The sequence below is a fragment of the Coregonus clupeaformis genome, unplaced genomic scaffold (genome assembly GCF_020615455.1).
Source record: "Coregonus clupeaformis isolate EN_2021a unplaced genomic scaffold, ASM2061545v1 scaf0920, whole genome shotgun sequence".
Classification (NCBI taxonomy): domain Eukaryota; kingdom Metazoa; phylum Chordata; class Actinopteri; order Salmoniformes; family Salmonidae; genus Coregonus; species Coregonus clupeaformis.
The window spans coordinates 155,207-179,874 of record NW_025534374.1 but is presented as its reverse complement, the minus strand read 5'-3'; the positions used below and the strand labels follow the sequence as shown (position 1 = coordinate 179,874).

At 47.4% G+C, this 24,668-nt stretch overlaps 2 protein-coding genes across 3 annotated transcripts; one reads left to right on the top strand and one right to left on the bottom strand.

Moving 5' to 3' along the window:
- Positions 1-901: 901 nt before the first annotated feature.
- On the top strand, positions 902-5,274 carry LOC123485977. The gene is made up of 3 exons (XM_045217108.1): positions 902-1,102; positions 1,163-1,224; positions 4,149-5,274. Exons 1-3 carry the CDS (start codon positions 907-909, stop codon positions 4,959-4,961), a joined length of 1,071 nt encoding a protein of 356 aa, XP_045073043.1. The 5' UTR covers positions 902-906; the 3' UTR covers positions 4,962-5,274.
- On the bottom strand, positions 3,526-24,599 carry nqo1 (NAD(P)H dehydrogenase, quinone 1). Of its 2 annotated transcripts, XM_045217109.1 has the most exons (7): positions 24,512-24,599; positions 14,631-14,798; positions 14,282-14,412; positions 11,328-11,441; positions 7,285-7,386; positions 6,649-6,942; positions 3,526-3,680 (listed from the first exon to the last, which is right to left on the bottom strand). In XM_045217109.1, exons 1-7 carry the CDS (start codon positions 24,513-24,515, stop codon positions 3,669-3,671), a joined length of 825 nt encoding a protein of 274 aa, XP_045073044.1. In that variant the 5' UTR covers positions 24,516-24,599; the 3' UTR covers positions 3,526-3,668. The 2 variants fall into 2 exon arrangements, with proteins under 2 accessions (XP_045073044.1, XP_041755219.1); XM_041899285.2 differs by lacking the exon at positions 3,526-3,680 and having other exon boundaries at positions 6,494-6,942.
- Between the last annotated feature and the right edge of the window lie 69 nt (positions 24,600-24,668).

The following is a 24,668-nucleotide window of genomic DNA, read 5'->3' as shown; positions in this document are numbered from 1 at the left end:
ACATGGAGTCCCCTTCATTACAGCACATGGAGTCCCCTTCATTACAGCACATGGAGTCCCCTTCATTACAGCACATGGAGTCCCCTTCATTCAGTTAATCTCTACCCCCCTCCATCCTCCATCAGGCAGCAGAGAATCCGTACCTGACGTTCGAAACAGTTATCCTCTCTGATTGAATGTTGTTCATGGACATTATTTGTCACAAATTGTTTTATTATAAGTATGTACAATTGTATTGGGTTGTATAAAATATGCAGATATTCAGACATTAGCAGTGCTTTAGTACATAGTGATACAGAATGAGGATAATAAAACACAGTACAGAATGAATACAGTACAGTAAGCTATTATTATTATTATTATTATTATTATTATTATTATTATTATTATTATTATTATTATTATTATTCAGTAACTATACAGTATAGTTGGTGCAACTGACTTGCCAGCAGCTGTAACAATTGCTGTCACCAGGTTTTCCAGAAATCCAGGTTTGAAAGATTCCCAATGGATTTCCTACTTATTCCATCCTGATTCCCGGAATCTTCCAACTGGGATTTCTTGAAAACTTCAGCATTTTTGGAAAGTTTCCCGAATTTTGCACATCAACATACTCAAAACTGTATGCTTGTGAACTAGCCTGATCATGCGATAGCTCACCATTCTGTTTCACCTCAAGGAAGCCCTGAGATCAGGTCGGTTCTACAAGGTTATCAAAACTGGGCACCACAGGAGGCTGGTGGCACCTTAATTGGGGAGAACGGGCTCGTGGTAATGACTGGAGCGGAGTATGTGGAATGGTAACAACTACATCAAATACATGGTTTCCAGTTGTTTGATGCCATTCCATTTGCTCCGTTCCGGTCATTATTATGAGCTGTTCTCTCCTCAGCAGCCTCCTGTGATATGTACGTTTTGTTGTTTCTGGAAAACCTGGGAATTTGGGGAAAGTTACTAGAATTTTGCAACCCTAGTTTTGTTGAAGTCAAACACTTTCCTCTTTATTATCCTCAGCCTTCAGCTGGTTATCAGGGAGGAGTGGTTATCAGCCTTCAGCTGGTTATCAGGGAGGAGGAGTTATCAGCCTTCAGCTGGTTATCAGGCAGGAGGGGTTATCAGCCTTATCAGGGAGGGGAGTTATCAGCCTTCAGCTGGTTATCAGGGAGGAGGGGTTATCAGCCTTCAGCTGGTTATCAGGGAGGAGGGGTTATCAGCCTTCAGCTGGTTATCAGGGAGGAGGGGTTATCAGCCTTCAGCTTGTTATCAGGGAGGAGGGGGTTATCAGCCTTCAGCTGGTTATCAGGGAGGAGGGGTTATCAGCCTTCAGCTGGTTATCAGGGAGGAGGGGTTATCAGCCTTCAGCTGGTTATCAGGGAGGAGGGGTTATCAGCCTTCGGCTGGTTATCAGGGAGGAGGGGTTATCAGCCTTCAGCTGGTTATCAGGGAGGAGGGGTTATCAGCCTTCAGCTGGTTATCAGGGAGGAGGGGTTATCAGCCTTCAGCTGGTTATCAGGGAGGAGGGGTTATCAGCCTTCAGCTGGTTATCAGGGAGGAGGGGTTATCAGCCTTCAGCTGGTTATCAGGGAGGAGGGGTTATCAGCCTTCAGCTGGTTATCAGGGAGGAGGGGTTATCAGCCTTCGGCTGGTTATCAGGGAGGAGGGGTTATCAGCCTTCAGCTGGTTGTCAGGGAGGAGGGGGTTATCAGCCTTCAGCTGGTTATCAGGGAGGAGGGGTTATCAGCCTTCAGCTGGTTATCAGGGAGGAGGGGTTATCAGCCTTCAGCTGGTTATCAGGGAGGAGGGGTTATCAGCCTTCAGCTGGTTATCAGGGAGGAGGGGTTATCAGCCTTCAGCTGGTTGTCAGGGAGGAGGGGTTATCAGCCTTCAGCTGGTTGTGAGGGGGAGGGGTTATCAGCCTTCAGCTGGTTATCAGGGAGGAGGGGTTATCAGCCTTTAGCTGGTTGTGAGGGGGAGGGGTTATCAGCCTTCAGCTGGTTGTCAGGGGGGAGGGGTTATCAGCCTTCAGCTGGTTGTCAGGGGGGAGGGGTTTATTTGGTTAGTAGGATCCCCATTAGCTTTAGCAGAAGCAGCAGCTGCTCTTCCTGGGGTCCACAAGATACACAAAACATGACAAGTAACAAAACACTGATACCCAAGGAAAGTCACACATTTAAAATACTACAATATTGAAACAATGCAACTAAAAAATAATGTGTTTGTTAGAGTGTGTCTGTGTGTGTGTGTGTTAGAGTGTGTCTGTGTGTGTGTGTGTTAGAGTGTGTCTGTGTGTGTGTGTGTTAGAGTGTGTCTGTGTGTGTGTGTGTCCTCATTCCATGAGTTGTTTTTTAATCCGTTTTTTAAAGGGAAGGGAGTTCCATGCGATCATGGCTCTGTATAAAACTGTGCATTGCCTTGAGTTAGTTTTGGCCTTGGGGACTGTGAAGAGACCCCTGGTGGCATGTCTTGTGGGGTATGTTTGGATGTCTGAGCTGAGTGTAATGCAGATAATCTGGAATTTTCATTACAGTAATATTTCCCATAAAAACTAGAAGAGAAGCAGTTAATCTCTCGTCAACCCTCAACCAGGAAAGTCTGGTATGCATGTTGTTGATAGTTTTGTATGTGTAGTTAAGGGCAAGGCGTGCTGCTCTGTTTTGAGCCAGCTGTACACTCTTAGAAAATAGGTCTCCAAAAGGGTTCTTCAGCTGTCCCCGTAGGAGAACCCTTTTTGGTTCTAAGTGAAACCCTTTTTGGTTCCAAGTAGAACCATTTTGGGTTCCATGTAGAACCCTCTGTGCAAAGGGTTCTACGTGAAACCCAAAACGGTTCTACTTGGAACCAAAAGGGTTCTACCTGGAACCAACAAGGGTTCTTCAAAGGGTTCTCCTATGGTTCTGAATGGTTTTAGGTTCGAGATAGCACCTTTTTTGCTAGGTCTTTCTTTACTGCACTTGACCATATTACCGGACAGTAATCAAGATGGGACAAGACCAGAGCCTGAACAACTAGTACAGTTGATTTTTGTGTCAAAAACACAGAACATCTTTTTATAACAGACATACCCCTCCCCATCTTCACAACAACTTTGTCAATATGACTTGCCCATGATAATTGACCATCCAATGTTATACCTAGGAGTTTAGCTTCCTCAACTTGCTCAATGGTCACACCCTTTATGTACAACTCCAGTTGAGGTCAAGGTATTGGAGTGGCCATCACAAAGCCCTGACCTCAATCCTATAGAAAATGTGTGGGCAGAACTGAAAAAGCGTGTGCGAGCAAGGAGGCCTACAAACCTGACTCTGTCAGGAGGAATGGGCCAAAATTCACCCAACTTATTGTGGGAAGCTTGTGGAAGGCTAACCGAAACGTTTTACCCAAGTTAAACAATTTAAAGGCAATGCTACCAAATACTAATTGAGTGTATGTAAACTTCTGACCCACTGGGAATGTGATGAAAGAAATAAAAGCTGAAATAAATCACTCTCTACTATTATTCTGATATTTTTTTACTAGGATTAAATGTCAGGAATTGTGAAAAACTGAGTTTAAATGTATTTGGCTAAGGTGTATGTAAACTTCCGACTTCAACTGTATCTGATTTTAGAGAAGCTTCCACTGAAGAAGACTCTCTGGGTTCTATTGGATAAATTACTCTCCAAGGGTTATCAGCCTTCAGCCTTTCTTGAAAACTTCAGCATTTTTGGAAAGTTTCCCGAATTTTGCACTTCAACATACTCAAAACTGTATGCTTGTGAACTAGCCTGATCATGCGATAGCTCACCATTCTGTTTCACCTCAAGGAAGCCCTGAGATCAGGTCGGTTCTACAAGGTTATCAAAACTGGGCACCACAGGAGGTTGGTGGAACCTTAATTGGGGAGAACGGACTCGTGGTAATGACTGGAGTGGAATATGTGGAATGGTAACAACTACATCAAATACATGGTTTCCAGTTGTTTGATGCCATTCCATTTGCTCCGTTCCGGTCATTATTATGAGCTGTTCTCTCCTCAGCAGCCTCCTGTGATATGTACGTTTTGTTGTTTCTGGAAAACCTGGGAATTTGGGGAAAGTTACTAGAATTTTGCAACCCTAGTTTTGTTGAAGTCAAACACTTTCCTCTTTATTATCCTCAGCCTTCAGCTGGTTATCAGGGAGGAGGGGTTATCAGCCTTCAGCTGGTTATCAGGGAGGAGGGGTTATCAGCCTTCAGCTGGTTATCAGGGAGGAGGAGTTATCAGCCTTCAGCTGGTTATCAGGGAGGAGGGGTTATCAGCCTTCAGCTGGTTATCAGGGAGGAGGGGTTATCAGCCTTCAGCTGGTTATCAGGGAGGAGGGGTTATCAGCCTTCAGCTGGTTATCAGGGAGGAGGGGTTATCAGCCTTCAGCTGGTTATCAGGGGGGAGGGTTATCAGCCTTCAGCTGGTTATCAGGGAGGAGGGGTTATCAGCCTTCAGCTGGTTATCAGGGAGGAGGGGTTATCAGCCTTTCGGCTGGTTATCAGGGAGGAGGGGTTATCAGCCTTTGGCTGGTTATCAGGGAGGAGGGGTTATCAGCCTTCGGCTGGTTATCAGGGAGGAGGGGTTATCAGCATTCGGCTGGTTATCAGGGAGGAGGGGTTATCAGCCTTCGGCTGGTTATCAGGGAGGAGGGGTTATCAGCCTTCGGCTGGTTATCAGGGAGGAGGGGTTATCAGCCTTCGGCTGGTTATCAGGGAGGAGGGGTTATCAGCCTTCGGCTGGTTATCAGGGAGGAGGGGTTATCAGCCTTCGGCTGGTTATCAGGGAGGAGGGGTTATCAGCCATCGGCTGGTTATCAGGGAGGAGGGGTTATCAGCCTTTGGCTGGTTATCAGGGAGGAGGGGTTATCAGCCTTCGGCTGGTTATCAGGGAGGCGGGGTTATCAGCCTTCAGCTGGTTATCAGGGAGGAGGGGTTATCAGCCTTCAGCTGGTTATTAGGGAGGAGGGGTTATCAGCCTTCAGCTGGTTATCAGGGAGGAGGGGTTATCAGCCTTCAGCTGGTTATCAGGGGGGAGAGGTTTATTTGGTTAGTAGGATCCCCATTAGCTTTTGCAGAAGCAGCAGCTGCTCTTCCTGGGGTCCACAAGATACACAAAACATGACAAGTAACAAAACACTGATACCCAAGGAAAGTCACAAATTTAAAATACTACAATATTCAAACAATGCAACTAAAAAAATCATACAAACAATACAACTAAAAAATAATGTGTGTGTTAGAGTGTGTCTGTGTGTGTGTGTGTTAGAGTGTGTCTGTGTGTGTGTGTGTTAGAGTGTGTCTGTGTGTGTGTGTTAGAGTGTGTCTGTGTGTGTGTGTCCTCATTCCATTAGTTGTTTTTAAATCTGTTTTTTAAAGGGAAGGGAGTTCCATGCGATCATGGCTCTGTATAAAACTGTGCATTGCCTTGAGTTAGTTTTGGCCTTGGGGACTGTGAAGAGACCCCTGGTGGCATGTCTTGTGGGGTATGTATGGATGTCTGAGCTGAGTGTAATGCAGATAATCTGGAATTTTCATTACAGTAATATTTCCCATAAAAACTAGAAGAGAAGCAGTTAATCTCTCGTCAACCCTCAACCAGGAAAGTCTGGTATGCATGTTGTTGATAGTTTTGTATGTGTAGTTAAGGGCAAGGCGTGCTGCTCTGTTTTGAGCCAGCTGTACACTCTTAGAAAATAGGTCTCCAAAAGGGTTCTTCAGCTGTCCCCGTAGGAGAACCCTTTTTGGTTCTAAGTGAAACCCTTTTTGGTTCCAGGTAGAACCATTTTGTGTTCCATGTAGATCCCTCTGTGCAAAGGGTTCTACGTGAAACCCAAAAGGGTTCTACCTGGAACCAACAAGTGTTCTTCAAAGGGTTCTCCTATGGTTCTAAATGGTTTTAGGTCCGAGATAGCACCTTTTTGGCTAGGTCTTTCTTTACTGCACTTGACCATATTACCGGACAGTAATCAACTAGTACAGTTGATTTTTGTGTCAAAAACACAGAACATCTTTTTATAACAGACATACCCCTCCCCATCTTCACAACAACTTTGTCAATATGACTTGCCCATGATAATTGACCATCCAATGTTATACCTAGGAGTTTAGCTTCCTCAACTTGCTCAATGGTCACACCCTTTATGTACAACTCCAGTTGAGGTCAAGGTATTGGAGTGGCCATCACAAAGCCCTGACCTCAATCCTATAGAAAATGTGTGGGCAGAACTGAAAAAGCGTGTGTGAGCAAGGAGGCCTACAAACCTGACTCTGTCAGGAGGAATGGGCCAAAATTCACCCAACTTATTGTGGGAAGCTTGTGGAAGGCTAACCGAAACGTTTTACCCAAGTTAAACAATTTAAAGGCAATGCTACCAAATACTAATTGAGTGTATGTAAACTTCTGACCCACTGGGAATGTGATGAAAGAAATAAAAGCTGAAATAAATCACTCTCTACTATTATTCTGATTTTTTTTTACTAGGATTAAATGTCAGGAATTGTGAAAAACTGAGTTTAAATGTATTTGGCTAAGGTGTATGTAAACTTCCGACTTCAACTGTATCTGATTTTAGAGAAGCTTCCACTGAAGAAGACTCTCTGGGTTCTATTGGATAAATTACTCTCCAAGGGTTATCAGCCTTCAGCCTTCAGCTGGTTGTCAGGGGGGAGGGGTTTCCCCAGGTGGTGTCCGGTGGTGATGCCGTGGGGGTGGGTGCTCCGCTCCTCTCTGACCTCCGGCCGCAGCATGAAGCCCCCGGGGAAGGTCAGGTCAAACAGCTCGCTGGGGGCAAAGGTCAGAGGTCGCTCGACCAGCAGGGTCTTCAGCCTGGCCCTCCAGCCATCCAGCATGGCTGTCCGTGTAGCGGGGGGGCTGTGTCCAGGACACCAGAACACCTGGGGGGCTAGCACCTGGAACCCACAGAAGTGAAGGACGCCGTTCTGGAAGGATGGAGGGACGTGGAGGAGAGAGAAGAGGAGTGAGGAGCCTGGGTCAAATACATATCGCAAATACTTGAACTGCGCTTGGTTTAGTTTGCACAATATGCTACAATGGAACCAATGGAATAGTCCCAAAAAATGCAAACCCAAAACTAAAAGAAACACATCTGAAATACAAGTATTTGGAAGTAACCTCAGAGCATAAAAATGTTTGAGGAAACACATTTTGAATCACACGAGTATCCCCAACGCCACTTGATTGCCTTCTAAATCCATGAGAAGCAAATACAGTTGAATATTTTTTTGGTGTCACAATCTTCCCCTGGCTGTCTTCCTGGTTACCTGTAGGGGCCACAGTGTGACGTTAATGTCTCCGTTGAGGCCGTCAGGGCGGTACATAGTCTGCATAGCTCCAGTGCTGAACGACAACATGGCTTTCTTGTCCTGCAGAATGACAAAGAGCAGGAAATGTAACTCCAAACAAACACAGGCCCTATTCAATCCACCAAAAACACAATGTACTCTAACCTAGAAGCAACAACAGAGCCTGAACTGAATGAGAGGAGTGTGTCATTTCATGATATAGACATTATGTCCAAACAAAAAAACACGTATTTTGACCAATGGGTAAAATAATATATTAATTGTGTGGATAATCCTCTAACAAAACCCCAATGGTCCAAACCTCATGTCTCTATCATAATCCATTCAAAAGTTATTGTTTTTACCCTTGTAGGATGTTTTTACCCTTGTAAAAATTGCCAAAATTAGGGTGACTAAATCAATGAAGGCCAGAGAGAAAAAGTGGTCGAAAATCTGGAAAATAGCATAGACTGGAATAGACTGGATGCTGTGAGAGAATGAAGAGGACCTGAGAGGCTCACCATTAAACTCGTAATTTTTCTTCTCCAATCCGGAGGACATAAAACAATATAGAGGTAAGATAGATATCAATTTTGAGACATGACATGTAGTATTTTTATATTTTAGTGTACCCTTTTCATATTAATGCAAAATTCCTGTTATCTTTCTCACAAAAACAAGTGTATCTCTCTGAAATGTCAACGGAGCACTGAGCGTACCGCAAGCTTTTTATTTTCAAATCCTTTTACATTTAATTAAGTTTGTCATGTTAATTTGGCTTTTTGTGACCCGTGGAAACAACTTTGCAGACAACCACCACAACATGTAAAATCCTCAACAGGCACCGCTCTGTCATCGGTGCTTATTATCGGATGTATTAGGTTACGAAATCCGACTTTTTGGATATAATGTTAATCAGTGCTTGACTTGGGATGAAAGAAGTGGAGGATCTGTCTTTTCCCAAGTCGGTCCATTAGACTATGTTCACCGAAATACACAAATGACATTATGCTATAGAGACCTGTGATTATTCACTGTTAAGGGTTCATACAGATTTTCCATGACTTCTTCATGACTTTTAACCAACTTTCATGGCTATTATTTACCCTACATTATTGACAGTGGAAGGCTGCTGTGTCTGATCCCGTGTAGGCCTACCATCTCCTGCCGTTGTGCCCTTGATCAAGGCACTTAACCCCCCACAAAGTAGATCTGCACTGTTAGTCACATGTTGTCAACATGTGGTCAACCCTCCATCTGGAGAGCTGCTGGGTGTGCAGGCTTTAGATCCAGCCCTGAGACACCCAAGTCTGCTTGTCAAAGTCATGTTTAGGCTACAATGTGGTTAGACCAGGGTTTGAACAAAAGCCTGCACACCCAGTAGTTATCCTGGAGGATGGTTGCCACCCTTGATATAAAATATTGCAACATTAAAACCAAATACTTTTGGTCTTTATAAAATGATTCCCTCATTCAATGAATCAGGGATCAAATGGATACGGTTGGCTACTTCAAAGTGAGGTATCTAACTAGACATGTTTCTATATAAGGCTCTAATATCCATGTTTCAGAGGAGATCTATGCACAGCCAGGTATTGGTCAACTAGGCTGTTCTTAGGAATAGTTTTTAATGTTGTCTCAATGACATGGCTACTGTTTAATAGAGGGGAATCCCAGCTTTCCAACGGTGAAGATGTATTTAGGCTACGGAAAGGCGACAACAACATTAATGCTTAGTTGGCTATAGTTAACTAGTGAGATAGCCAGTTCAAAGTATAACTTGTAGCAGTTATCTAGTTGGTCTGTTGTCTGTCATTATTTTATATACCTGCTGCTGAAATGTCTCCAGTGGCGGTCGGTGCCGTTTTAAGACGAGGGAGGACCATTTTTATTTTTCACGAGCTTGTCCTTATTTCTATTACAGCATATTGGATGACTCTCATTCATATTCCATTCACCCAGTTCGATGTAACAGCGATAGGTTTAGGCTACCACATGATACTCAAATGTTCCCTGTACCCATCACGAGGTTGCTACAAACCAGCCTACGAATGAAAGTTTACAACGTAGGTGCACACAGGCCCGAGAGACAAATTTGAGACGACAGACAGTGACACACTTGCCTGCATCTAGCTGATCTAGGGTGTAATCATTACTCCAACAGTTGCAAGCGAGAGTTTCTATTGTGCAAATTCAGGTATGTTTATCCCGTTTTGTTCCGTTTGCTTCCGTTTAAGAAACGTTTTCCAACAGAATCGGCGGAATGAATACACCCCTGATCACCCCTAAACAGAGTTCACTCTCATAACAGCCACGTTGTATTCCTTCTCTTCCCTTCGTTTGTGGACTTCGACGCACAACACATCAGCTGTATGTGACCAGGCGAAAAAAGCTTTCCAAGCCAAACCGCTACACACAGCCTACATCGTTGTCACCATATTAGCTAAAGTAACGTCATAGTCAGCATAGCTAATAGAACTAAGGCGTTAGTAAACCCGCTACAATCATGCAGTAACGTTACAGTGTGCAGTCAGTAAGCAGTTACACCGGCGGGCCCCGGTGGCAATAGATTAGTAATACCAAAAGCTTACCTTGACTTTGAAGAGATCTAGTGTTGTGTTGGAAAGTCATAGCCAGCTAGCTAACATAGCATCCCTCTGTTTGAGCCGGGTGTTTCAGTAGGCTAAACTAGCTAGCTGCATTTGCTAGCTAAGTATGTGAAACTGAAAGTGAAGAAAAAAAGACTAAACATTTCTCTCTCGCTTCTCCTTCATTTTGGAAGAAATTAATTTGTTCAAAACTGTTCAACTATTGTCTTTCTCTCTCTTTGAGTCAACTACTCACCACATTTTATGCACTGCAGCGCTAGCTAGCTGTAGCTCATGCTTTCAATCCTAGATTCATTATCTGATCCTTTGATTGGGTGGACAACATGTCAGTTCATGCTGCAAGAGCTCTGATAGGCTGGAGGACGTCCTCCGGAAGTTGTCATAATTACTGTTTAAGTCTATGGAAGGGGGTGAGAACCATGAGCCTCCTAGGTTTTTGTATTGAAGTCAATGTACCCAGAGGAGGACGGAAGCTAGCTGTCCTCCGGGCTACACCATGGTGCTACCCTACAGAGTGCTGTTGAGGCTACTGTAGAACTTTGCAAAATAGTGTGTTTTAATCAATAATTTGGTGACGTAATTATATTTAGTATAGTCTTAGATTCAGAACATGAAGAATCACATCCCCATGTGCTACATCAGCAGCGATTGGACGGGGCGCTGAAGATGGTGTCCATGAGAAGCTTTCATTGAGTTGCTTGAGTAATTGAGATTGTGAATAAAAATTATATTTCTGGCCTGGTCATTCCCATGCTCCACTACCTGATGCAAAGAACCTGTGTATTTTAGATTAGTCCAGAGGATCTCACCTCACAGCTACAGGAAGAGTATTTGTTTAAATCCCCCACGTTACATATGGGTTATGAATGAGTTACATATGGGTTATGAATGGGTTATATATGGGTTATGTTTGGGTTACATATGGGTTATGAATGGGTTACATATGGGTTATGTATGGGTTACATATGGGTTATGAATGGGTTACATATGGGTTATATATGGGTTATGTTTGGGTTACATATGGGTTATGTTTGGGTTACATATGGGTTATGAATGAGTTACATATGGGTTATGAATGGGTTACATATGGGTTATGAATGGGTTATATATGGGTTATGTATGGGTTATATATGGGTTATGTTTGGGTTACATATGGGTTATATGGGTTATGATGGTTATATGGGTTATGTTTGGGTTACATATGGGTTATATATGGGTTATGTATGGGTAACATATGGGTTATGTTTGGGTTACATATGGGTTATATATGGGTTATGAGGTCCCTTCATATAAAGTTATATTGAAACTATAGTGCCATCGTATGCTGTTTTCCTGCTCATTGTCAATCGGTATGAAACTCTAACAGAGGCTACTGGAACTAAACACATGATCAGAAGGGTCAAAAGGTCAAACCTTGAATATTCCATTGTTGTACATCTTCTGCAGTGAGAAGGCAAAGCCTTGAGTCAGGACTCTGTCTATCCAGCCCTTCATGATGGCTGGAACACTGAACCAGTACAGAGGGAACTGATGGGGAGAGAGATGTGGTTGACACTCCATCTACACCAATCCAATGATTATTAAACTATGATGGGGAGCGGAGGCTTAAATACTTTTGGGAGAATGGTAGAGAATTTAAAGGCAGCAAGGCACAGACTAAGAAGAAAGGCGGACAGAGAGAAAGAGAGACAGATAGAGAGGTGGGGGAGGGGAGAGAGACAGATAGAGAGGTGGGGGGGGGGAGAGAGACAGATAGAGAGGTGGGGGGAGGGAGAGAGACAGAAAGAGAGGTGGGGGGAGGGAGAGAGACAGATAGAGAGGTGGGGGGAGGGGAGAGAGACAGATAGAGAGGTGGGGGGAGGGGAGGGAGAGAGACAGAAATAGAGGTGGGGGGAGGTGAGAGAGACAGAAATAGAGGTGGGGGAGGGGAGGGGAGTGAGACAGAAATAGAGGTGGGGAGGGGGAGGGGAGTGAGACAGAAATAGAGGTGGGGAGAGGAGGGAGACAGAAATAGAGGTGGGGGAGGGGAGGGGAGAGAGACAGAAATAGAGGTGGGGGAGGGGAGTGAGACAGAAATAGAGGTGGGGAGGGGGAGGGGAGTGAGACAGAAATAGAGGTGGGGAGAGGAGGGAGACAGAAATAGAGGTGGGGGGGGGGGAGGGGAGAGAGACAGAAATAGAGGTGGGGGAGGGGAGTGAGACAGAAATAGAAGTGGGGAGGGGGAGGGAGAGAGACAGAAATAGAGGTGGGGGGAGGGGAGTGAGACAGAAATAGAGGTGGGGAGGGGGAGGAGAGACAGAAGGGGCGTGAGACAGAAATAGAGGTGGGGAGGGGGAGGGAGAGAGACAGAAATAGAGGTGGGGGAGGGGAGGGAGGGGAGAGAGACAGAAATAGAGGTGGGGGAGGGAGGGGAGGGAGTGAGACAGAAATAGAGGTGGGGGGAGGGGAGGGGAGGGGAGAGAGACAGAAATAGAGGTGGGGAGGGGGAGGGGAGAGAGACAGAAATAGAGGTGGGGGAGGGGAGGGGAGGGGAGAGAGACAGAAATAGAGGTGGGGGAGGGGAGGGGAGAGACAGAAATAGAGGTGGGGGAGGGAGTGAGACAGAAATAGAGGTGGGGGAGGAGAGAGACAGAAATAGAGGTGGGGGAGGGGAGGGGAGTGAGACAGAAATAGAGGTGGGGGAGGGGAGAGACAGAAATAGAGGTGGGGGAGGGGAGTGAGAAAGAAATAGAGGTGGGGGAGGAGAGAGACAGAAATAGAGGTGGGGGAGGGGAGAGACAGAAATAGAGGTGGGGGAGGGGAGAGAGACAGAAATAGAGGTGGGGGAGGGGAGAGAGACAGAAAGAGAGGTGGGGGAGGAGAGAGACAGAAATAGAGGTGGGAGTGAGACAGAAATAGAGGTGGGGGAGGGGAGAGAGACAGATAGAGGTGGGGGAGGGGAGAGAGACAGAAATAGAGGTGGGGGAGGGGAGAGAGACAGAAATAGAGGTGGGGGAGGGGGAGGGAGTGAGACAGAAATAGAGGTGGGGAGGGGGGAGGGGAGTGAGACAGAAATAGAGGTGGGGAGAGGAGGGAGACAGAAATAGAGGTGGGGGAGGGGAGGGGAGAGAGACAGAAATAGAGGTGGGGGAGGGGAGTGAGACAGAAATAGAGGTGGGGAGGGGGAGGGGAGTGAGACAGAAATAGAGGTGGGGAGGGGAGGGAGACAGAAATAGAGGTGGGGGGAGGGGAGGGGAGAGAGACAGAAATAGAGGTGGGGGAGGGGAGTGAGACAGAAATAGAGGTGGGGAGGGGGAGGGAGAGAGACAGAAATAGAGGTGGGGGGAGGGGAGTGAGACAGAAATAGAGGTGGGGAGGGGGGAGGGGAGTGAGACAGAAATAGAGGTGGGGAGGGGGAGGGCGTGAGACAGAAATAGAGGTGGGGAGGGGGAGGGGAGAGAGACAGAAATAGAGGTGGGGGAGGGGAGGGGAGGGGAGAGAGACAGAAATAGAGGTGGGGGAGGGGAGGGGAGTGAGACAGAAATAGAGGTGGGGGGAGGGGGAGGGGAGGAGAGAGAGACAGAAATAGAGGTGCGGAGGGGGAGGGGAGAGAGACAGAAATAGAGGTGGGAGAGGGGAGGGGAGGGGAGAGAGACAGAAATAGAGGTGGGGGGAGGGGAGAGACAGAAATAGAGGTGGGGGAAGGGAGAGACAAAAATAGAGGTGGGGGAGGTGAGGGGAGTGAGACAGAAATAGAGGTGGGGGAGGGGAGTGAGACAGAAATAGAGGTGGGGGAGGGGAGAGACAGAAATAGAGGTGGGGGAGGTGAGGGGAGTGAGACAGAAATAGAGGTGGGGGGGAGGGGAGGGGAGACAGAAATAGAGGTGGGGGAGGAGAGAGACAGAAATAGAGGTGGGGGGAGGGGAGTGAGGAAGAAATAGAGGTGGGGGAGGAGAGAGACAGAAATAGAGGTGGGGGAGGGGAGAGACAGAATGGAGAAATAGAGGTGGGGGAGTGGAGAGAGACATAAATAGAGGTGGGGGGGGGGAGAGAGACAGAAATAGAGGTGGGGGAGGAGAGAGAGAAATAGAGGTGGGAGTGAGACAGAAATAGAGGTGGGGGAGGGGAGTGAGACAGAAATAGAGGTGGGGGAGGGGAGAGAGACAGAAATAGAGGTGGGGGAGGGGAGAGAGACAGATAGAGAGGTGGGGGAGGGGAGAGAGACAGAAACAGAGGTGGGGAGGGGAGAGAGACAGAAATAGAGGTGGGGGAGGGGAGAGAGACAGATAGAGAGGTGGGGAGAGAGACAGAACGAGGCAGAAGAGAGCAAGAAAGGGGAAAGAAAGAGAGGGGGGGAAGAGGGGGGGGAAGAGTGTGTGACCTCTGACCTGGAAGATGACGAGCTCCGCCGCCTCCACTTTCCGCTGCTCAGCTATGATGTCATCACTGAGTCGACCCTCCTTCCAGGCTTCCATGGTCTCCTCTCCGTACTTGAAGTGCTCCGGGTTCTTCACCTCACCTGACAAAGGGACAGAACAGCAGCAACGTCCAGCGTGTGTTCGCGTGTTGGCATGGGTGCTGGCGTGTGTGAGCATGTGTGTGTGTTGGCGTGTGTTGGCGTGTGTGTGTGTGTGTTGGCGTGTGTGTGTGTGTGTGTGTGTGTGTGTGTGTGTGTGTGTGTTGGCGTGTGTTGGCGTGTGTGTGTGTGTTGGCGTGTGTGTGTGTGTGTGTGTGTACCTGTGATATCGTCCATAGTGGCGGAGGCTCTGAAGTTCATGGCGTAGAGGTCAGACACAACGACCTTGTAGCCCTGCTGTCTGAGGGCTTCCACGGCAACGTCCTTCGCTGCCGAGTTAAAGGACCCCCCACTCTGGTGGGCGTACACAATCAGGACTGTCTTCTGAGCTGGTACACACACAGGGACGCATACACACACACACACACACACACACACACACACAGCATCACACACACACACACACACACACACACACACACACACACACACACACACACACACACACACACACACACACACACACAGGGATGCATACACACACACACACACACACACACAGGGACGCATACACACACACACACACACACACATACACACACACACACACACACACACACACACACACACACACACACACACACACACACACACACACACACACACACACACACACACACACACACACACACACACAGGGACGCATACACACACACACACACACACACACACACACACACACACACACACACACACACACACACACACACACACACACACACACACACACACACACACACACACAGGGATGCATACACACACACACACACACACACACACAGGGATGCATACAACCACCCGCACACACACACACAGGGACGCATACACACACACACACACACACACACAGGGACGCATACACACACACACACACACACACATACACACACACAACCACCCACACACACACACACACACACGCACACAGGGACGCATACACACACACATACACAGGGATGCATACACACACACACACACACACACACACACACCCACCGACACCCACACACACACACACACACACACACACACACAGAGAGAGAATGAAGAGTAAGGACGCCATGTATGATAAGGTGGTCGATGGATCAGTCATAACTGTTTACCTAACGTAAAACCACATGTCAAGTTACATTTCATTATGAATGTGTTATTACCTTGTTTTTACTCACTCTTAGGAAAAAAGGGTTCCAAAAGGGTTCTGTCCCAACAGGAGAACCCTTTTTGGTTCCAGGTAGAACCCTTTTGGAACCCAAAAGAGTTCTACGTGGAACCAAAAAGGGTTCTACCTGGAACCAAATGTTTTTTTTTTTTTAAAGGGTTCTCCTGTGGGGACAGACGGGAAAAAACGTTTTGGTTCTAGATCGCACCTTTTATTCTAAGAATGTGTGTCATTACTGTATTATTACTGCGACTTCGTTCCAAATGGCACCCTGTTCCCTTTATAGTGCACTACTTCTGACCAGGGTTCATAGGGTCATGCACTACATAGGGCAGTGTTTCCCAACTCCAGTCCTCCAGTACCCCCAACACCACACATGTCTGATGTAGTCCCAGACAAGCACACCTGATTCAACTGGTCAACTCATCATCAAGCCCTCGATGAGTTGAACCAGGGGTCATTTGGGCCCCAGCCTGTATTAGTGGGTTATTACTCAGGTTACCAGGAACCACCATTACCACGTTCTAGGTTGAGCAGTAGACTGCTTGTACATTCCATTCACATACTTTCAGAGAGAGTCGTGAAGGGAAAACATGTCTAGTAAGTCTTCCATCAGGGGGTACAAAAACAATATCCCGTTACAGACAGTACTGACTGTAGACTGGCCAGGAGGCTCCACAACATCCTCCTGTTACAGACAGTACTGACTGTAGGCTGGCCAGGAGGCTCCACAACATCCTCCTGTTACAGACAGTACTGACTGTAGGCTGGCCAGGAGGCTCCACAACATCCTCCCGTTACAGACAGTACTGACTGTAGGCTGGCCAGGAGGCTCCACAACATCCTCCTGTTACAGACAGTACTGACTGTAGGCTGGCCAGGAGGCTCCACAACATCCTCCTGTTACAGACAGTACTGACTGTAGGCTGGCCAGGAGGCTCCACAACATCCTCCTGTTACAGACAGTACTGACTGTAGGCTGGCCAGGAGGCTCCACAACATCCTCCTGTTACAGACAGTACTGACTGTAGGCTGGCCAGGAGGCTCCACAACATCCTCCGTTACAGACAGTACTGACTGTAGGCTGGCCAGGAGGCTCCACAACATCCTCCCGTTACAGACAGTACTGACTGTAGGCTGGCCAGGAGGCTCCACAACATCCTCCCGTTACAGACAGTACTGACTGTAGGCTGGCCAGGAGGCTCCACAACATCCTCCCGTTACAGACAGTACTGACTGTAGGCTGGCCAGGAGGCTCCACAACATCCTCCCGTTACAGACAGTACTGACTGTAGGCTGGCCAGGAGGCTCCACAACATCCTCCCTGTTACAGACAGTACTGACTGTAGGCTGGCCAGGAGGCTCCACAACATCCTCCCTGTTACAGACAGTACTGACTGTAGGCTGGCCAGGAGGCTCCACAACATCCTCCCGTTACAGACAGTACTGACTGTAGGCTGGCCAGGAGGCTCCACAACATCCTCCCGTTACAGACAGTACTGACTGTAGGCTGGCCAGGAGGCTCCACAACATCCTCCCGTTACAGACAGTACTGACTGTAGGCTGGCCAGGAGGCTCCACAACATCCTCCCGTTACAGACAGTACTGACTGTAGGCTGGCCAGGAGGCTCCACAACATCCTCCCGTTACAGACAGTACTGACTGTAGGCTGGCCAGGAGGCTCCACAACATCCTCCTGTTACAGACAGTACTGACTGTAGGCTGGCCAGGAGGCTCCACAACATCCTCCTGTTACAGACAGTACTGACTGTAGGCTGGCCAGGAGGCTCCACAACATCCTCCCTGTTACAGACAGTACTGACTGTAGGCTGGCCAGGAGGCTCCACAACATCCTCCCCGTTACAGACAGTACTGACTGTAGGCTGGCCAGGAGGCTCCACAACATCCTCCGTTACAGACAGTACTGACTGTAGGCTGGCCAGGAGGCTCCACAACATCCTCCTGTTACAGACAGTACTGACTGTAGGCTGGCCAGGAGGCTCCACAACATCCTCCTGTTACAGACAGTACTGACTGTAGGCTGGCCAGGAGGCTCCACAACATCCTCCTGTTACAGACAGTACTGACTGTAGACTGGCCAGGAGGCTCCACAACATCCTCCCGTTACAGACAGTACTGACTGTAGGCTGGCCAGGAGGCTCCACAACATCCTCCTGTTACAGACAGTACTGACTGTAGGCTGGCCAGGAGGCTCCACAACATCCTCCCTGTTACAGACAGTACTGACTGTAGACTGGCCAGGAGGCTCCACAACATCCTCCCTGTTACAGACAGTACTGACTGTAGGCTGGCCAGGAGGCTCCACAACATCCTCCCGTTACAGACAGTACTGACTGTAGGCTGGCCAGGAGGCTCCACAACATCCTCCCGTTACAGACAGTACTGACTGTAGGCTGGCCAGGAGGCTCCACAACATCCTCCCGTTACAGACAGTACTGACTGTAGACTGGCCAGGAGGCTCCACAACATCCTCCCGTTACAGACAGTACTGACTGTAGACTGGCCAGGAGGCTCCACAACATCCTCCCGTTACAGACAGTACTGACTGTAGGCTGGCCAGGAGGCTCCACAACATCCTCCCGTTACAGACAGTACTGACTGTAGGCTGGCCAGGAGGCTCCACAACATCCTCCCGTTACAGACAGTACTGACTGTAGGCTGGCCAGGAGGCTCCACAACATCCTCCCGTTACAGACAGTACTGACTGTAGACTGGCCAGGAGGCTCCACAACATCCTCCCGTTACAGACAGTACTGACTGTAGGCTGGCCAGGAGGCTCCACAACATCCTCCCGTTACAGACAGTACTGACTGTAGGCTGGCCAGGAGGCTCCACAACATCCTCCCGTTACAGACAGTACTGACTGTAGGCTGGCCAGGAGGCTCCACAACATCCTCCCTGTTACAGACAGTACTGACTGTAGGCTGGCCAGGAGGCTCCACAACATCCTCCCGTTACAGACAGTACTGACTGTAGGCTGGCCAGGAGGCTCCACAACATCCTCCCGTTACAGACAGTACTGACTGTAGGCTGGCCAGGAGGCTCCACAACATCCTCCTGTTACAGACAGTACTGACTGTAGGCTGGCCAGGAGGCTCCACAACATCCTCCCGTTACAGACAGTACTGACTGTAGACTGGCCAGGAGGCTCCACAACATCCTCCCTGTTACAGACAGTACTGACTGTAGGCTGGCCAGGAGGCTCCACAACATCCTCCCGTTACAGACAGTACTGACTGTAGACTGGCCAGGAGGCTCCACAACATCCTCCTGTTACAGACAGTACTGACTGTAGGCTGGCCAGGAGGCTCCACAACATCCTCCCGTTACAGACAGTACTGACTGTAGGCTGGCCAGGGAGGCTCCACAACATCCTCCCGTTACAGACAGTACTGACTGTAGGCTGGCCAGGAGGCTCCACAACATCCTCCCCGTTACAGACAGTACTGACTGTAGGCTGGCCAGGAGGCTCCACAACATCCTCCCGTTACAGACAGTACTGACTGTAGGCTGGCCAGGAGGCTCCACAACATCCTCCCGTTACAGACAGTACTGACTGTAGGCTGGCCAGGAGGCTCCACAACATCCTCCCGTTACAGACAGTACTGACTGTAGAGCTGGCCAGGAGGCTCCACAACATCCTCCCGTTACAGACAGTACTGACTGTAGACTGGCCAGGAGGCTCCACAACATCCTCCCGTTACAGACAGTACTGACTGTAGACTGGCCAGGAGGCTCCACAACATCCTCCTGTTACAGACAGTACTGACTGTAGGCTGGCCAGGAGGCTCCACAACATCCTCCCTGTTACAGACAGTACTGACTGTAGGCTGGCCAGGAGGCTCCACAACATCCTCCTGTTACAGACAGTACTGACTGTAGGCTGGCCAGGAGGCTCCACAACATCCTCCTGTTACAGACAGTACTGACTGTAGGCTGGCCAGGAGGCTCCACAACATCCTCCTGTTACAGACAGTACTGACTGTAGACTGGCCAGGAGGCTCCACAACATCCTCCTGTTACAGACAGTACTGACTGTAGGCTGGCCAGGAGGCTCCACAACATCCTCCTGTTACAGACAGTACTGACTGTAGGCTGGCCAGGAGGCTCCACAACATCCTCCTGTTACAGACAGTACTGACTGTAGGCTGGCCATGAGGCTCCACAACATCCTCCCGTTACAGACAGTACTGACTGTAGGCTGGCCAGGAGGCTCCACAACATCCTCCCTGTTACAGACAGTACTGACTGTAGGCTGGCCAGGAGGCTCCACAACATCCTCCTGTTACAGACAGTACTGACTGTAGGCTGGCCAGGAGGCTCCACAACATCCTCCCGTTACAGACAGTACTGACTGTAGGCTGGCCAGGAGGCTCCACAACATCCTCCTGTTACAGACAGTACTGACTGTAGGCTGGCCAGGAGGCTCCACAACATCCTCCTGTTACAGACAGTACTGACTGTAGGCTGGCCAGGAGGCTCCACAACATCCTCCTGTTACAGACAGTACTGACTGTAGGCTGGCCAGGAGGCTCCACAACATCCTCCTGTTACAGACAGTACTGACTGTAGGCTGGCCAGGAGGCTCCACAACATCCTCCTGTTACAGACAGTACTGACTGTAGGCTGGCCAGGAGGCTCCACAACATCCTCCTGTTACAGACAGTACTGACTGTAGGCTGGCCAGGAGGCTCCACAACATCCTCCCAAGGGGACTTGACTAGCAGTGAAAGTTGTCCCTGCATTGTTTTATTGGTAACATGATAATAGTTGCTTTTGGTTACACAACACTAAATGACTGTGTAATTATTCCTGCAAGCACACTGGGAAAGTATTGTAATGACTTATTATTGGTATACTGTGGGTTAGGGTTATTGCTGTAAGTAGGGTTAGGGTTATTGCTGTAAGTAGGGTTAGGGTTATTGCTGTAAGTAGGGTTAGGGTTATTGCTGTAAGTAGGGTTAGGGTTATTGCTGTAAGTAGGGTTAGGGTTATTGCTGTAAGTAGGGTTAGGGTTATTGCTGTAAGTAGGGTTAGGGTTATTGCTGTAAGTAGGGTTAGGGTTATTGCTGTAAGTAGGGTTAGGGTTATTGCTGTAAGTAGGGTTAGGGTTATTGCTGTAAGTAGGGTTAGGGTTATTGCTGTAAGTAGGGTTAGGGTTATTGCTGTAAGTAGGGTTAGGGTTATTGCTGTAAGTAGGGTTAGGGTTATTGCTGTAATACAACTCGTTCAGTGTAACCAGGTCAGGGCCAGTAGATTCTGTATCATCCGTCTCTTCTTATTGTGCATAATTCTCTCCAGGTAGGCTACAATGGCTAAACCAATGGAATAGTCCCAAAAATACAAACTCCAAACTAATTTAAAAACACACAAGTATTTGAATGCTTCCCAACCTAAAAGAGGATGAAGTAGATATGATCTACTTTCGTGTAAATTGTAGAGTGGTATGTTGATCAACTGCTTCCAGTTGAAGCTCGCATCCGCTACAAGACCATGGTGCTTGCCTATGGAGCAGTGAGGGGAACGGCACCTCTGTACCTTCAGGCTCTGATCAGTCCCTACACCCAAACGAGGGCATTGCGTTCATCCACCTCTGGCCTGCTGGCTCCCCTTCCTCTGCGGAAGCATAGCTCCCCCTCAGCCCAGTCAAAACTGTTCGCTGCTCTGGCACCCCAATGGTGGAACAAGCTCCCTCACGACGCCAGGACAGCGGAGTCACTCACCACCTTCCGGAGACATTTGAAACCCCACCTCTTTAAGGAATACCTGGGATAGGATAAAGTAATCCTTCTAACCCCCCCCAAATTGTAAAGTGGTTATCCCACTGGCTATAGGGTGAACGTACCAATTTGTGAGTCGCTCTGGCTAAGAGCGTCTGCTAAATGACGTTAATGTGCCCTTGAGCAAGGCACTTGACCCTAATTGCTCCTGTAAGTCGCTCTGGTTAAGAGCGTCTGCTAAATGACTAAAATGTAAAATGTAAATGTAATCAAAGATAAAACCATTTCCTGTCTACCAGTAGCAGGGAGCTAACTAACCTTTCCTTCCTCCACATTGTACTATAGTATAAGTCAACCCTGTCCTGTCTACCAGTAGCATGGAGCTAATAAACCCTAACCCTGAACCCCAAGCCTCAAGACAAGACCAAACTACACTGAACAAAACTATAAACGCACATGTAAAGTGTTGGTCTTGTTACAGGCTTTGGTTTTTTCCATTTCTGTTTTGAGGTTGGACTTTAGCATGTAGGGCGCACCAATCGGTGTCATCTCGTTAGTCAGTATGTGTTACACCTGTGCTGGTTACCACCTTGTCAGTGGGAAGGTGTTTCACCTGTGCTGGCCCAGGTGCTATTTAAGAGTGGCTGGCCCAGTGCTCCAGTGGTCTTGGTAGATGTGGAGGGTCAACACCTTGAATTGGCGCTCCCTACTTGAGTTCTAGAAAAAACATCCCTTTCTCTGATCTTCCCTGTTTTTGTTTTACGCCACCATTTTGGTCTGCTTCCTGTCTAAGTATGGTGTGGGTTTTTATTTTGTTTGCCTCTTCTTGGGCAAATTAGTGGGCGCTCACGGTGGGCGTCTTTTAGGTTCCAGTTGTTGTTGCTAGTCAACTATCAGTGGACCCCCCCATGAGTATCTTTTAGAACCCCTCCTAAAACCCCACCTGTTTTGTTTTGGTTGTTGTCAGTGGCTCTTTGTTAGTTCCCCCTTCTGTTTGAGCAATATTATTTGGGTTTTCTTGCTGGGGAAAGTAACAGTCCCATGTTTCATGAGCTGAAATAAAAGATCCCAGGAATTTTCCATACCCACAAAAAGCTTATTTCTCTCAAATTTTGCCACAAATTTGTTTACATCCCTTTTAGTGAGCATTTCTCCTTTGCCAAGATAATCCATCCACCTGACAGGTGTAGCATATTAAGAAGCTGATCAAACAGCATGCTCATTACACAGGTGCACCTTGTGCTGGGGCCAATAAAAGGCCACTCTAAAATGTGCAGTTTGATCACAACACAATGCAACAGATGTCTCAAGTTTTGAGGGAGCGTGCAATTGGCATGTTGAGTGCAGGAATGTCCACCAGAGCTGTTGCCAGAGAATTGAATGTTAATTTCTCTACTATAAGCCGCCTCCACCGTCGTTTTAGAGAATTTGGCAGTACGTTTGCTGGTTTTCTGATGTCACCGTTGTGAACAGAGTGCTGTATGGTGGTGGTGGGGTTATGATATGGGCAGGCATAGGCTACGGACAACAAACACAATTGCATTTTATCAATGGCAATTTGAATGCACAGAGATACCGTGACAAGATCCTTAGGCCCATTGTCTTGCCATTCATCCGCCGCCATCACCTCATGTTTCAGCATGATAATGCACTGCCCCATGTTGCAAGGATCTGTTCACAATTCGCGGAAGCTGAAAATGTCCCAGTTCTTCCATGTCCTGCATTCTCACCAGACATGTCACCCATTGAGCATGTTTGGGATGCTCTGGATTGACGTGTACGACAGCGTGTTCCAGTTCCCGCCAATATCCAGCAACTTCACACAACAATTGAAGAGGAGTGGGAACACATTCCACAGGCCACAATCAACAGCCTGATCAAATCCATGCGAAGGAGATGTGTGGCGCTGCATGAGGCAAATGGTGGTCACACCAGATACTGACTGGTATTCTGATCCACGCCCATACCTTTTTGTTAAGGTATCTGTGACCAACAGATGCATGTCTGTATTCCCAGTCCATGTGAAATCCATAGATTAGGGCCTCATTAATTTTATTTCATTTGACTGATTTCCTTATATGAACTGTAACTCAGTAAAATCTTTGAAGTTGTTGCATGTTGCGTTTATATTTTTGCTCAGTATAGTTCCCCTAACAGGTCATAGAGCCTACAATGCACACTGGTGTAAAGTTCTTAAGTAAAAATACTTTAAAGTACTACTTAAGTAGTTTTTGTGGGTATCTGTACTTTACTATTTATATTTTTGACTACTTTTACTTTTACTTCAATACATTCCTAAAGAAAATGACGTACTTTTTACTTCATACATTTTCCCTGACACCCAAAAGTACTCGTTACATTTTGAATGCTTAGCAGGACAGGAAAATGGACCAATTCACACACTTATCAAGAGAACATCCCTGATCATCCCTACTGCCTCTGATCTGGCGGAGTCACTAAACATAAATGCTTCGTTTGTAAATTATGTCTGAGTCTTGGAGTGAGCCCCTGGCTATCCGTAAATTTAAAAAACTAGAAAATAGTGCCCTCTGGTTTGCTTAATATAAGGAATTTGAAATGATTCATACTTTTACTTTTGATACTTAAAGTATTTGTTTAGCAATTACATTTACTTTTGATACTTAAGTATATTTAAAGCCAAATACTTTAGACTTTTTCAAGTAGTATTTTACTGGGTGACTTTCACTTTTACTTGAGTCATTTTCTATTAAGGTATCTTTACTTTTACTCAAGTATGACAACTGGGCACTTTTTCCACCACTGACAATACATCATGCATGCATTGTGTTAGGTAAACTACAAAGGAACAATTGTCTAAAACTGTTAAAGTTCAATAATGCTGATCACAATAATCTCCTTTAATAAATAAAAACTTGGTCGTTTTGTCATTATAGCATTTGCATAAATCTTACTTGTAAATCATAATCAGTACAGCAACACAAAGTACTAACGCATCAGCACAAAATCACAGCACTTCGCTATTCACTCAAACACTGCACAAATGCATGACAACTTAAAATTCAGCTGAACAAGCCACCAGGACAATGAAATATAAACCAAAGTACCTGAAAGCAGAGGTATTGTAAATGCACTATATTTCATCATTGAGAGTGAGACTTACCCATGGCGAGTGTTTATGATCGGCTCTTCCCCCGGCTCTGTCCGTGTGCTCTCCTGCAACTCGAGGGGAGACCTTGTCTGGTGCCGCAGCGCGCAGCTCTTATTATAACCGCCCGCGGTATTTCGCGTGAGAAACATTGTTCGATTGAAACTGAGAT

Coding starts and splice junctions, on each gene's coding strand:
- nqo1 (XM_045217109.1), bottom strand. Junction 7,387..11,327: donor ACAACAATGGAATATTCAAG/GTTTGACCTTTT, acceptor GTCATTCTGCAG/GACAAGAAAGCCATGTTGTC. Junction 6,943..7,284: donor TCACACTGTGGCCCCTACAG/GTAACCAGGAAG, acceptor CCATCCTTCCAG/AACGGCGTCCTTCACTTCTG.
- LOC123485977 (XM_045217108.1), top strand. CDS start 907: ATGTACGTTTTGTTGTTTCTGGAAAACCTGGGAATTTGGGGAAAGTTA. Junction 1,103..1,162: donor AGCCTTCAGCTGGTTATCAG/GCAGGAGGGGTT, acceptor GCTGGTTATCAG/GGAGGAGGGGTTATCAGCCT. Junction 1,225..4,148: donor GGGTTATCAGCCTTCAGCTG/GTTATCAGGGAG, acceptor AGCCTTCAGCTG/GTTATCAGGGAGGAGGGGTT.